The 14,885-nt window shown below is 47.4% G+C and overlaps 1 protein-coding gene across 2 annotated transcripts in view; it reads right to left on the bottom strand.

Moving 5' to 3' along the window:
- Window positions 1–14,885, bottom strand: part of ADTRP (androgen dependent TFPI regulating protein) — an 88,628-nt gene that overhangs the window by 12,256 nt on the left and 61,487 nt on the right. For both annotated transcript variants that reach the window (XM_088831335.1, XM_055405860.2), the window contains exon 5: window positions 11,927–12,042. In XM_088831335.1, the coding sequence (XP_088687461.1) occupies window positions 11,927–12,042 (116 nt within the window). The remainder of the gene's footprint in view (window positions 1–11,926; window positions 12,043–14,885) is intronic.

Genomic DNA, 14,885 nt, shown 5'->3' with positions numbered 1-14,885 from the left:
TTCCCCTGAGAGATATGACCTGCTGAGACACTGAATTTGCTAAGAGGGTGCCCAATATGCTCACTCTCAGCCAGACAAGTGGAGTTTGCTTTTCTGTACCTAAGAGTTAAATGTGGCTTTCCATTAGCTCCCCCAAGCCCGTTGGGGTAGGAGGGGCAGAGACTGAGCGCTACTACTCTAATACAATATAGGCCTGGGGTTTAATTGTTGGCCTCGATTTCAGCTCGGGGAAATAGCCATGGGTAGAGTATTAAGTAGGAATGGATGGATCTCCAGGAGGCTCAGATTTTGCTCTTGTGAGGATAGAATAGAAGTCATTTCTGTCAGCCAAGAGAAGGAAAAGAAATGCTAGGATAGGAGCCGTGATGTCTAAGTGAAGCCTAAAAATGCAGTTTGCTGGAAACAAACTGCACCAGAAGATGCCAGAGTCTGAAATAACTCTTTAAATATGGGGAAGATGATATATCAGCTACAGTTTATAGTTGGTTAAGAGTACAGAATGTGGAACCAGGCTTCTGTGATTCAGATCCTAGTTCTGCTTCCTACTAGCTTTGCTGCCTTCACTAATTTATTAAGCTTTCCTCTCCCCCTAAGCTCTGTATAAAGTGGGGGTGCACAGAGCATACACTGTATAAGGCTATTGTAAAGATTAAGGGTATTAATTTAGCACATGCAAATTACACACAACAGTTGTCTGGCATATCGTAATCATTTTACAAGAGTTTAAAACCTTCTCTTCTCCGAGGGATGGCACAGTGGGCATGCCATCAGCATTCTTTATTGCTATTCATCCCTTGTAAAACTTAAGACAGCCTAGGTTATGCTTCAGAAACGATGTTCAGATTTGGATATCCCAGGTTGTCATAGGAGTTCAGATGGAGGAATGAAAATGATGCACTTAATTCAACTTTTAGAACCCAAGCGTTCTTGGTTGTTTCAAATACTTTGTCAAATGCTTTGTTGGAAGAGAGAAGGGCTAATATCAGGGCCAGGACTAGGGTGAGGTGAGGGAGGTGAACCTAAGTTCACCTCTATGTATCAAAGGACACAACCAACAGAATATAAAAGGCAACTTACAGAATGGGGAAAACATTTACGAATCATGCATCTGGTATAAGATTATTATCCAGAATGTGTAAATATATAAAGAACTCCTAGAAAGCAACAGGAAATTTAAAAATCCAATTAAAAATGGAAAAAGGACTTGAACAGATCTTTCTATAAAGAAGATATACACATGGCCAACAAATACAGGGAAAGATACTCAGTATCACTAATCATTAGGGAAATGTGAATTAAAACTGCAGTCAAAAATTATCTTCATACTCATTAGACTATCTTCTATAAAGAAAAGAAAGGAAGAAACATCAAGTGTTGAAGAGAACGTGCAGAAATCGGAACCCCTGGGCACTGTTGTTGGTGGGAATGTAAAATGGTGTAACTGCTATCAGTACGGCAGTTCCTCAAAAACTTAAACCTAGAATTACCATATGATCCAGCAATTCCACTTCTGGGCACAGACTCAAAAGAATCGAAAGCAACGACTCAGAGAGGGATTTGTACTCCTATGTTCATAGCAGCATTACTCACAATAATTAAAATATGGGAGCAACCCAAGTGTCCATTTAAGGATGAAGAGATAAAATGTGGTACAGGTACACACACACAATGAAATATTATGCAACCCTTGCATGTGTGCGTGCTAAGTCATTTCAGTAGTGCCCAACTCTTTGCAACCCTATGGACTGTAGCCCGCCAGGCTCCTCTGTCCATGGGATTCTCCAGGCAAGAATACTGGAGTGGGTTGCCATGCCCTCCTCCAGGGGATCTTCCTTACCTAGGGATCAAACCCACATCTCTTAAGTCTCCTGCATTGCAGGCAGATTCTTTACCACTGAGCCACTGGGGAAGCCCTATGCAACCCTCAAAAGGAAGGAAATCCTGACACGTGCTACAACATGAATGGAACTTGAGGATACAAGGTAAGATAAGCCAGTCACAAAGGGATAGATATTGTATGGTTCCACTTAATATGAAGTACTTAGGGTCATCAAACTCATAGAGACCAAGCAGAATGTGGCTAAGGGGAGGAGGGAACGGGGAGTTTCTGTGTAAGGAGTACAAACCTTCAGTTTGGGAAGAAAAGCACTCCGGAAAAGGATAAGTGGTGATGGCTACACGACAATGAGAATGTCTTTAATGCCACTGAACTGTGTACTTAAAATGGTAAATCTCACGTTGTGTGTGTCTCGTCCTGGCCCTGCTGGGGTCGCTCTGCTGCCCTGGACTTGTCTAGATGCTGTTTTCATGTCCTCAAAACCAGACTGGATTGAAAACAATAATAGCTATTAGCATTATGACTAATGCTGGAATTCTGTGACATGTGTATCCCGTGGGTGCATTCTAGAAGGACACCCGTGACACTTCTTTCCTGCCTGGCTGCATCGCATGACAGGACAGAGAAAGGGACAGAAAGGAACATTAAAGGGACAGAAAGCAGACACCCTCAAGTACCTAGGGCCAGGCGTTTGGGGTCGGTGAGGAGCTCCCAACAGACTCCAAACGGGTTGCATTAATTCGTTTGCTTTGTTTACTTCCTGGAGTTGAAGTTAGGGCTTCCTAGTTTCCATGCACATTTATATAAGACAGTCTACAAATAAGGACGTTCCCCGAGAGGCCTGGCAAGTTTCTGTTTATTTGCTTTTTGTTTCCTCCAGAGTAAGGTTTGTAAAGGAAAGTTCCTGAGGTAAGTTAATGAAGTCTGTGCTTTCCCAGAGAAGGTGCAGAGAAAGTTATAAGTGTGATAACTGACAGCGGGCAAAGTAATGCAAATACAAATAGAGCGTCAGGGGAGACGGCAGTCAATTTAATGCAGGGCGGTCCACAGAGAGGCTTGAGTGCGGAGATAGTCATGCTCAGGTGCCATTCCCTCTTTATGGCTTGCCAGAACATCCGTGACAAGGGAAGAGCGAGCGGGAGGGAGAGGTGGAAGGAGAGGGCGGAAGCCGGAGGCGTGGGAAGGGGGGAAGGCACTCAGCCTGTGTGCAGCCGAGTCGTCCCGGTCCTCCCCCTGAGTGTCAGGTCCTCCCTGGTGGCGGTGGTTCAGTCGCTAAGTCCTGTCCGACTCCTGTGACCCCATGGACTTAGCCCGCCAGGCTCCTCTGTCCATGGGATTTTCCAGGCAAGAATACTCCAGTGGGTTGCCATTGCCTTACTCCAGGGGTTCTTCCCGACCCAGGAATCGAACCTGGTCTCCTACACTGCAGGCAGATTCTTTACCGACCGAGCTATGAGGGAAGCCCCAGGTCCTCCCTAGCTGCCAATCTGACCCTACGGAATCCTATTTAGGTGTTTCTGTAGGGCACTCATTTCATGATTTCAATCCGGGATCCTCCATTCCATCCACTTTCCACACCGCAGCAACTCAATAATGTCTCTGAAAGAAAAATACCTGTTCCTGGCGCTCCCCCTCCTCCCAGGGGATCCACGTTGATTTAGGAAAATGCCCACACTCCTCCCCCAGCCTACCTGGCCCTGCCCTGTCCACCCGTCCACCCTTCCGTCCTCAGACCCGCAGCCCAACCATTACGGACCGAATGGACCAAGCTCTGCAGCTTCCGCACCCTGCTATCGCCTCTGGAGCACCTCTGAGCGTCCCCCTTCCTAGGACAGGCTTCTTACTCTGTGCCTAGCTGAATCTTCCTCACGTTCGAATTTCAACTTAGAAGTTCATTTCTCCAGAAGAAGTTTCCTGCCTGGTCTTCGCACAGTTCCCACAACCCCCATCCGATTAGGTTGCCAGGCCATGTGCCTCTCCAACCATGAATTTACCCTGTTCTCATATCTGCCTGTCTTCCTTCAGGGCTTCTGGGAGCTCTATGAGGATGGGGATTTTATCTGATATGTGTGTCTGTTTCCCAAGTTCCTTATTTTTAAATAAATGGCTGTTGAGGTGGCACTAGAGGCAGCAGTGTTTCCTTTTAACTGCTGCTTGCTGTGGCTTCTACAGGCAGGCCTTGGCTGCTGATACATCAGGAACACCGCAGAAGTGTAAACAGTTGCCTTCCAAATAGTAGTTAATTGGCTGCTCACTTTGGTCATACTTTGAAGAGGCCAATGCTTCTGACCCTCAGTTCGGCAATGAATACTGTATGTGGAGCTCTCTGCCGTGTGAATCTATGTGTGTCAGGCTAGGAGGGCATCAAGTGGTAGCCAAACATTAATCTTTTTATAATCTCCTCATCCTAAATCTTGTAGCATCAAATGGTGATCATGAAATTTGTATTTTCTGTGTCTTATCAATAGTGGAAGTCTGTTGGGTTAGAGGTTAGTAGATAACTAGGGGTTTGGTCGGCAGCAGGCACATAATTCTTAACGTTTTAATTCTCATGTCATATCTTTCAAGACCAGTGGAATAAATAGAATGACAGGATCCTCTGGTTCCGTGTTTTCATAGATTTCATAAATAATCCTGTGAGAGGGTCACAGTTTTATCTGATGCCAGAAAGCAAGCACAGTCTGCATTTACATTTTGCAAATAAATTTGACAAGTTAGCAGAAGACTTCCTGCACTGAAAATGCCCCTAAGAACTTGTTACCTGGTGACTCCTTAGATGGGGGTGGAGCTGGTACTGACTTTGAGACTCCTGCCTCAGTTCACCTATCTGTCCAGGGTTACTGTTCCTAACAAAATATGAAGGATGATAGCTTCCTGGGTGGTTCAGTCAGTAAAGAATCCATCTGCTGTGCAGGAGACCCGGGTTTGATCCCTGGGTTGGGAAGATCCCCTGGAGAAGGAAATGGCAACCCACTCCAGTATTCTTTCCTGGAGAAATCCATGGACAGAGGAGCCTGGCGAGCTACAGTTCATGGGGTCACAAAGAGTCAGACATGACTGAGCTGCTAACACTTTCACTTTCCTAACTTTAATAACTACAAGAGTTAATTTTCTTTTTTTAATATTAAGTTGTGAAGTTCTACTATTGCCCTAAAAATAAATTTTCTGCATGATTTACTTTCAAATAAATCTTAGGTGGGAAGCAAAAAACATAAATAAATAAATACATTTTTTTTTTAAAGGAGTGAAAAGAAACTGTGAAGCTAGAGTGTTAGATAAACAGTTTACCTGGGTGGGTGTTTAAAATACCAGCATTAATGAGAGTTGTTGGGGGTGGCAGCCTCTTCATAGCCTTTAAAACTGTGGTCCACCCTCTCTGGAGGGCTCCCTTCTGCCTCAAAGATTCCTCCTCCCTCAGGGCCATGGGGTTCTTTCATGTTCCTGGTTTTCTACCATCTGGTCATTCTTGTCTACTTTGCGGCCCCTTCTGCCCCTTAGAGGAGGGCTTTTCCTCAGCCTTTGCTGCCCACTTCTTTCCTCGTCCCTCTGTCGTCTCTTGAGAAACCTCATCCCACCACAGGGCTCCACTTCCTGCATCTCCACAGTCCCACCTCCTTGGAGACTGCCAGGTCTGCATTTCCGATTGCAAGTTCCTCTAGACAAGTGGCTCATCTTTGACTGAAGATTTAGAGTTGTCTTTAGGGCATTAGTCGCTCAGCCATGTCCAACTCTTTGTGACCCCATGGACTGAATATAGTCCACCAGTCTTCTCTGTCCATGGAATTCTCCAGGCAAGAACACTGGAGTGAGTAACTGTTCCCTTCTCCAGGGGCTCTTCCTGACCCAGTGATCGAACCTGGGTCTTCTTCTGCATTGCTGGCAGATTCTTTACCGTTTGAGCCACCAGGCTGAGTCCAGAGTTGCCTTGGGGGTTCTAAAAATTCTGATGCCCAGGACATATCCTGAACCAATTAAACCAGAATCTTCTGAAATGGGACCCAGATATGGGCTTTTAAATTGGCTTTTTAACATTATACCCCAAAACTATTTGTTTTCTAACTTCTCCATATCTTTTAATGGAATCACCATCTTCTTAGTTCACCAGCTGAAAATCCTGAGAATTCTCCTTGGTTTTTCCTTTTCATTAGCCTACTACACACCAATCAATCCATAAAACCCCATTCTGTTCCACCAACAATATGTCTCAGGTATGTCCCTCATTCCTAATTGTACAGCTATATCCCTTTTCAGCCTCTTCTTATCTCACTTTTGTAACAGGCATTTTGGGTGAGCAGGAACTGAGATTTGCACAGGAAGAATGAAAAGTGTAGACAGTCATTTCAATTCCATTCCTCTTCAGTTTGCATGCAGGCTGGCCTGGACCCCAGATGTTGATAACAGGGGAAGCTGTGTGGCATCTTCATATTTATTTTCCTATATTAATTTACATGAGGGCTAAGGAGTTCTGTGGAAAATGAGGTTAGGATTCTGACCCCAACTTTGTAGGCTGAAAACAATGGTGCCATCGAGATGGTCCCGGACTAAGGTCACATTTCAGGAAAGGGTCCCAGTGGCTCTGGGAGGGGACTCGCAAAGTGCTCTAGAGAGAGGAGGAGAGGATTGTTGGTACATCTATAATAAGGAGGCTGATCTTGGAACTCAGCTCAGTTCGCCCTTCTGGCAGTTTCTAACGTTGTCTCTGGGTAAGATGTCAGTGTGTAACTTTGCATATGTAAATGGGTTCAGAAACCTAGAGGGTTATTACACTAGGAGTGACCAGACAGCTTTGCTCTGGGCCCTCACCCGAGTGAGCACAGAACAGAAGAAAGGAATCATTTCTTTCCCCAGAAAAACTGCAGTTGAGCAGTGACTTTACAGTGACTTTCTCTCCCCAGGCTGGGTTATAGCTGCATATCTGTGTGACACTTGCCCCTGGCATGGAATACCTTACCCACTGGCAGAGACACCTACTGTATCAGCGCATTTCTGGTCTATCAAGAGGAAGGTGTTGGTGCACTGCAGGCTAGCTGGGGCTGGTGCAGTAGCCAATAGCCTCATTTTCCTTCTGCCAACAGAGGAGACTGATGGGCGGGGCAGCGTGGGCCGGGACAGCAGCAGGGCGGTAAGCTGACCTTAAGGCAGGTCCCGGTGGTGGTGTTGGACCCCGGAGCTTGGATACTGTGACTTTACAGTCTGTGAGGGAGAGGAATGCTCCCTCACAGGACAGTGTACACAGGGCCATGTGTGAACACTCACTGAGTTATTAAGATCCCTTAGAGATGGAGATCTTGGAGGACTGGACCCTCTGCAGAAGGTTGCTCCAAGCGTTCAGAAGTGGGGTGACGCTGAAATTGTGAAATATCTGTGGATGAAGAGTAAACCATCGCGACTGAACTAGATGACTTCAGAGTATTCTGGATGACTTTTTATTCAGATATTGCTTGATTCTTGCTCTCCACGTCTTGCCGCTTCAATCCATTATAGGTACTGTTGTCAAGGTAGTTTTTCTGAAGCATAACTCTGGTCAATTCTCACTCCTAACGCCACTGCAAACAAACAGCAGCAACAGCCACGTCTCACATAGTCTATACCGTGTCCAACCCCCTCCAGCCTGCCATCTGCAAGACTGTGAGCGGGCAATTTCAGGGTCGTTTCCTGTTAGTTTCTTTCTCTAGTAGGTCTGGCTAAAGTGAAACCACTGCTTTAACGTGATCTGTGTCCTCTTGGCTTTGCGATTGTGCTGTGTTGTTCAGTTTCTCCTTTTTTTTTTTTTTTTTTGCTGCTCTAACCCAGCCAGTCCTTGAGGGCCCAGATCCAACGACACCTTTGATGAAGTCCTTCCCACACGGCCCAGTCAGACATAACCGCTTCCTCCTTGTGTTCCTGTTGGCTCCTTGTACTTGTTACGACATTTTATCACTTCCCATCTTGTGTTCTTACAATTTGTATGCATGGCTCATCTCCACTTATTAAGTACAAACCCCCTCCAGGCTGGGGCTTGGCCTTATATAACTTTGCTTACCCCATCAGGACCAGTCCTGTGTTAGGGGAAATATCTGTTCAATAAAAGAGTGAATAAAAGCCAGTAGTAGGAACATTTCTTTTTTCCTGCTCTTCAGCACGTCCTCAGAGAGAGCTAGGTGATGTGTTCTGGGGCGAGAGAGAAGGGAGGAGTGAATGGGCTACCATATTTATAGATGACTAATGCTTTCCAAAGGAAATGAAAGATTTACAGTTATTACTACTTTGCGAAGCTTTATTTTCCCTCCTTGGGGCCAACCCTCCAATTTTGCAATCTGAAAAATAACAAAAAAGCAAGTGCCACATAGGAGGCCGTCCCCATGGCCTCGGGGACTATTTTTAAGTCATTGTAACGTGGTTTCAGCAGAGAAATGCTTCCCCGGGTCAGGGTTGTTGCCATTTTTTTGACTCATGTTGGTTTCCCACGCTCTCTCTGGCCCGGGACCATACTCTTTACCTCATTCCTGCTATGCAGTTTCCCTATTTGAGCATCCAAAAGGACATGCCTGACAGATGACCCTAAAATATCTCCATGGATAGCCACAGTCTGTGGGACTTGTTGATGGCCATCTGTGGCCGTGAAGGCCCATGTGCCCCCGGAGTGTTACGTAAGGGTGGAGGCAGCTGGCGGCAATGAGTCTGAGCTCCCCTGGTGAGGGAACAGCCAGAGTGGGGAGCTGTGAAACAGGAGGGCAGCGTAGAAAACCGGCGTACAGGTGCCTTTGGTCCATTCCAGCAAAAAGGAGGCCTACTGTCCAGAATGCTGAGTTTGTGCTTCCTTAACGATTTGTTGTTGTTGCTTCATCACTAAATTGTGTCCGACTCTTTCATGACCTCATGGACTGTAGCCCACCAGGCTCCTCTGTCTGTGGGATTTCCCCGGCAAGAATCCTAGAGCGGGTTGCCATTTCCTTCTCCAGGGGATCTTCCCGACCCAGGGGTCGAACCCACGTCTCCTGCATTGGCAGGCATCTTGCTTACCAGTGAACCACCTGGGAAGCCCCTCATTAATGGTAAGAAAACCCAAATCCCGAATCACCTCAGCTCCCTATCAGGGTCCACTCGCCTCCATTCCTGCTGGTGATAGGGCTCCGTCCCTTCCCTTCATTTGCTCCATTATTTTGCTGTAACGTACAGTTTGAGCACAGACCTGAGAACGACTTCATGCAAGCTTTTAGACTCTAGAGATGATGGCAAGATTGTTTGCATTCTCACCCCTCCAGCATTTAGCAGTGTATGTTTTACACAGTGTTAGTCCAGGCTCCTCTGTCCATGGGATTGGAGTGGGTTGCCATTCCCTTCTCCAGGGGATCTTCCAGACTCAGGGATTTAACCTGGGTGTACCGCATTGCAGGCAAATTCTTCACCATCTGAACCGCCAGGGATGCCCCAAACAGGTAGTGAACAAATACCTGGCCATCTGAATACACTGAAAAGAGAATTGGATTTGAAAGTCCTTGATTTAAGTCTCAGCTTTGATTTTCTCTCGCCATGTGAGCTTGGCCATGTCATTTAACCCGCTGAGGCTTCCACCACCCACCCTCTCTGATTCTGTTTGCAGACTGATATCGCCATCTGTAAGCCAACATCAGCTCTCCTGAGTTACTGCAAATGCCACTAACTGGCTTCCCTGTCTTGTTCCTCTTTAATTTCCACACCTTCAGCCAGAATCATCTTTCTAGTCCTTCTCCTTCCACAAGCCACGTTATTTCAGCCGTCTGTGAAAACTTAACAGAGAAAACCCCCCGTTAGTTTAGAGGTCCAACCCACTCTAGTATTCTTGCCTGGAGAATCCCAGGGACGGGGGAGCCTGGTGGGCTGCCGTCTATGGGGTCACACAGAGTCGGACACGACTGAAGTGATTTAGCAGCAGCAGCAGTTTAGAAGTCTGAACTCACTGATGTGAATTCTTGATCTAATTCCTCCCTGTCTTCCAGTTCAGCCACGCCCTCAGCTCCTCCAGCCTTTCAGGTATGCTCTTCCCTCTGCCTGAAGCTCTTTTTCACATCTCTGTTGACTTAACTTTTACTTATTCTTTGAGTCTCAGCTTAGACACCGCCTCCCTTGAGAAGCCAGTCCTCGACGCTCCCTGCACCCTGTGCTTATCCCTGTGAGTCTCATCACCCTGTCTGACCATCGTCTCTCTTCCTTCCTCTGTCTCGGGCCGTCCCTGAAGGCAGCCTGGTATCTTGTACATCTCTGCGTCTTCATACCTTTGCTCAATGCCTGGCACTGAGGAATAAGTGCCTTCTTGTTACACCTCCTTTTTTCAACACCCACGTCCCCTGCATTGTCAGAGTACATGCCCGGGCAGCTACGAGCCAAACCCTCTTGACCACTGCATTTCATCTTTATGGGCATCAGTTTTCTCCAAATACCAGTGGCCTGAGGTGCTCTTTTACCTCCTTGGTTGCTGAGGAGAGTGAGGGTAGATATGAAGATTGATGATCAACTTCCAAGTCCTTAGGCAGAAAAAAATTAATAGACCAAAAATGCTACCTTATATACAAAGTCTAAAAGTTACCCTTGGCAAGAAAGAATAAAATCAGCTGAAAGTCCACCAAAAAAAAAAAAAACCCAGTATGGAAACTCATGTGCACAGTCAACCAGCGACCATCCTGCTTCTTCTCAACACACACAAGAGAAAAAACGTGTCTCTTTATGCAAATGCTTACCCCACCCCAGGTCCTAGATATTCCGTAGTTAGGGATTTATTTCTTTGGTCAAGCCAGACTTGGAAAATACATGGCACATGTCCCACCACTCGCCAGTCACATGCTATTGGCAGATATTGCTAGATGATAGCACAACTCTTTTAGGGTCCCAGAATCCTCCTCGCCACCGTGCTCCAGACCTCGGCTACCAGCAGGTCCCCAATTTATGCCTTATTCTCTCAAACCATCCTTTGTTAAAGGGCAGAGGCCCAGGCTAGCGAACAGGGTAGGTCAATGGAGAGCTGGGGTGGATTTATTGAGCGAGTGACTTCTTAGGGACAGGAGAAAGCTGAAGGGACTTTGCCCTCAGGGAAAGAAGGCTGCAGAAGTGTGGGAGGAACATATCTTGCAAAAGGGAAGGGAAGGCTAGCGAGGAACCAGCAACTGAGTTCTGGACACAAAGGTTACGGGTCTAACACAAAGGCTGGGGAAGCAGGCGCTGCTGGAGACCAAGTCCTGTGGATTGTGTTCTCTTCCAGGCTTTTGTCTCTACCAGAGCACTGCCCTGGGTGAAACTTTCCCCCAGTGGGGGTTGGGGAGTTAGCCAGATTGGCAGATGGGAGAGGCTTAGGTAAGCTGAGGCTAGAGAGGAACACCATGATTTACACCCAGTCTGCAGGTGCTTTGCTTGGCACGCCCCTCCCAGTAGAGCCAGAGCTTGGCCGTGGGTGAGAGGGCTGTGGAATAGAACGGAGGTTTCCAGTTACCGGGTGCAGGCCAAGCACTTTCCCTTGATTATAGACAGTGGGCAAAATTTCTGAGAATCAATGTCGCCAGGTGGTTGAATGATGAAATCTAGGCCAGCTACTTAAATTATCTCCCAGGCCTCCAGCTAGGCTGTCCGGCAAGCCCCTGGGCAGTTGCCCAAATGCCCTCTCGGTGCTCAAGTGCCAGATGTTGATGCGAATAAGCCCAAGGTGATCCAGGCAAGAGGGATGAACCAAACCCTGGCTGCTCAACCTGTCAAATGACTTTTTAGATGGAATATGTTCAAATGCCCTAGATCATTCAGCCATTCAAACATTTTAATTACAGATGGAACCAAAGATCAATGTTTTCCTAGGGAAAGTAACATCCTTAACTTTACAACGATGAATTCTTCATGAAGGGGTGGGAGAGCTCGTGGCCTGCTGTGTGCGCACACACGCATACCTGCGTCTTCTTGGGCATGTGATGTTTCCATGAGCCGCAAAAGCAAACATTAAGAGTCATTTTTTCTTGCAAATTAAAAGATGGGGGAATCCCTGCTGTCCCGAGATAAAGGCACGCTTATAGAACAGTGTGCTGCTTCTGGAATATTCCTCAGAGTCTAGAATGACCAGTCCAAGTTGATTTTTCTCTCTGCCCGTCTTACCTGCTGACATAGGCGAGGGAAGCAGCGGCCAGCAGAGTGAGTCCCTTCTTCCTCCGTGGGTAGCAGTGTGGTCTGAGGATGACCTCGACTAGCGAGAAGGGCAGGATGAACGTGTGCTGCAGGAGAAAGGATGAGAGCTCGTCAAGTCAGGGCGCCCTGGCTGCCCCCAGCACCCCCAGTTCTCCCTTCCCCTCCAGCCTCCCCTCCTACACAGACACCAGATGAAACTCTCCAGAACTTGGCTTGGCTCTGCTCCTCAGAGGCCAAGGGCTTACAGCGGGTCTTTACTGCCCGCCACATTGATCCGGACTCCTCTGTCTGGCTACCAAGGCTCTTGGTAACACGCGACCACCCTTCTGGTCTTGTGTATTGCCTGCTGCTCCACTATCCTAACACACACACACACATACACACACACACACGCCGTCACCGACCCCGGCTGTTTCCTCCCCTCTTTGCACTCAGCGTGCCTGCTCCCCCTGCACACTCCTGTTCATGCCTCGACGGTCTGTGTGGAGCGTGTCTCCCCCCCCCGGGTTCATCTCGTCCACGCTGTTCACAGCCAGCGCAGTCTTCCGCTGGTTTTTCTCCCTGCTGCATCTGCACCCCGCGCCGTGGAGTCTGGCACTCTCGTCGTCGGCTCTGCGGGGGAGAGGCCGAGAAGCCATCAGCCGTCTCTGCCCCCGCGGGGCGCCTGGCTCCTGGGACGGTCCTGCTGACGGTGAGGGTGCTGGGCAGGGGCAGGGAGAGGCTCCTCCGAAAACTCTGTCGTCTCCCCGCGCCTCCCCTGCTTCACCTCCTTCTTTATAACCATCTGTTTCCTCACGTCTTTCAGACTCTTGAACACTAGGTTTTACTAAACGACACGATCGAGGATGAGTCTTTGTGTTTTCTGGCACAAACACTGCCGCGTCCCACTCCGCTCTGGTTTCTGGGAACTCATCTGGGAATGGTGACCGGAGTCTATTGGCAACGTCCTTTCATTTATTAAATGCGTTTATTCCGTTCCTCTGTGGTACTCTGTGCTTATTGGCAAACATCTCGCAGTGTGAGTATTTTACACAGTTTACGTTTAGAGCAAGCATCTCTCTTCCATCCCTGCTCCCCAGTTCCCTCAGCTCTTGGAAGCCTCTTGCATCCATAGATGCACCCGCCAGCTCTATCCAAGCCCCACTGCTGAGCCCAGACAGCCGCGCCAGCCCCTCAATCACAGCAGTGGCCGGGGCTTCCACGTCACATGCTCCCGTGCCCGGCTGTGCTATCATCCCTGTGATTGCCATCCTGCCTGTCAATGGTGACCCAGTGTGGAGTGGGGTGAGTTCAAGGTTCTGGGATGTCCACAGCGCCAGATGTCCGACGGCAACTGGCTGGAGTGTGGTTGCGTCTCCACGGGTCCCTCCCCGACCCATCGTTCCCAGAGATGGCCACCTCAGAGCCCTAGCAATACTCTGTGACCGACACTGATGCCCCTTTCATCCTCCATCAGGCCAGAGATGGGGCTGTCTGCCCAGTAGAGCTGCCTGCCTCTCTGCCCCGCCTTCACTCCGTCAGGAAGGTCTGACTTCTATTAGGAACCATTAACAGTCCCATTATACTGGCCGCCGATCTCACAGAGTTTATTATCCCTGCCCACAGTCAGCAGCTTCTGTTCTCTACGTTAATGATCGCTTGGAACAGAATTCCTATGCCACAGTGTAGTGCGTTTGCATCGGGAGCAATTGAGTTCACAGTGATTAATGCTTTTACGACAAATAACTCGGGAATGCATGACTGGTCGCCTCTTCTAGGGGTCTGCCCTTTGCAAGTGACATTCAATTGGATTTCCAAATGAGTTCTCCCTGATGGCTTCTGGGAAGTTTACTTCAGTGATGTCATTAGTGATGGACCATATACCGTGGCTTAATACCAGCTGAAAAGTCTTTAAAAGAATCACATTGTTTGGTCAGGGCTGGGGGGTAGGAATGTGGAAAAGAGGAAGATTGTATTCTGTGAGCTTTCTAAATATTGAGCTACTGTGAAGAGCCAGGCATGACGCCATAAACCTCCTGGTATTCCAGAGGTACTGGCATTTCACCTCACGTTGAGATAAATTACATAACCTTTGTCAGGCAGCACATATTTTTGAAAAAACAGGAGAAAAATTTAGTAAGAGAAAAATCAAATATGCTTTCTGCTTCCAAAAAATCTAATAATTAGGCTGGGATTGACACAAATTAGAACGCTGCCAAAAATTACTGAAAACATGACTCATTCTGTATTTCAATTAACAGTTTCTCAGTTTCCCTTACAAACAGTGAAGCTGACAAAAATTAATTATCTCAGAGGGGGTAAAATATTTCCTTCCAAAGTAAACAAAACATCATGGGCTGAAACAATAGTATGCGTAAACAGAGGGGATGGGAGGAAGCTATCTTTCCTCCTCAACTGAGCCATCATTCGTTCGATTTTTATTTAAATACCTAATTCCAAGAGCATTAGTTAAAAGGCAAGTGTTGTTCTTTTTTTCATCTTTTTCTACTAAGTTGCACCTTTCCTCCTATCCTTTGCGTGAAACCTACTTCCATCCGAACATCTTGGAGACAGAACTATAAGCATGAAAGACTGATTTAAGTATTCATATAATAATTGCACTTCAGATTCCGTGGTTGCAAAGTCGGCTTGCAGATAAGTACTAAAGTTTGCCAGCCTATGCAGAACTCCTGTAAGGTTATATGAATGGCAACACAGAAAGTAATGAGCATTTATTTCTACTAACTTCATAGCAGCAGACAAGTAGCTGCTGTAAATAGCTTCCCTGTGTCTGAGGCTCAAATTAAAACAGGATGCAGTTGCCTGACTATTGGGAAAGACACAAGTCTCGATCACTCAGATAACCCACAGAGGCGACAAATCTCCCTCCTTTGGAAGGCTAGGATAGCCACACTCTTATCCCCAAGATTCTTGGAGGTCCAAGAGCACT

Source organism: Moschus berezovskii, chromosome 23 (assembly GCF_049115385.1).
Source record: "Moschus berezovskii isolate FMDL1 chromosome 23, NW_MosBer_1.0, whole genome shotgun sequence".
Classification (NCBI taxonomy): Eukaryota; Metazoa; Chordata; class Mammalia; order Artiodactyla; family Moschidae; genus Moschus; species Moschus berezovskii.
This window is presented reverse-complemented; position numbering and strand designations above follow the sequence as displayed.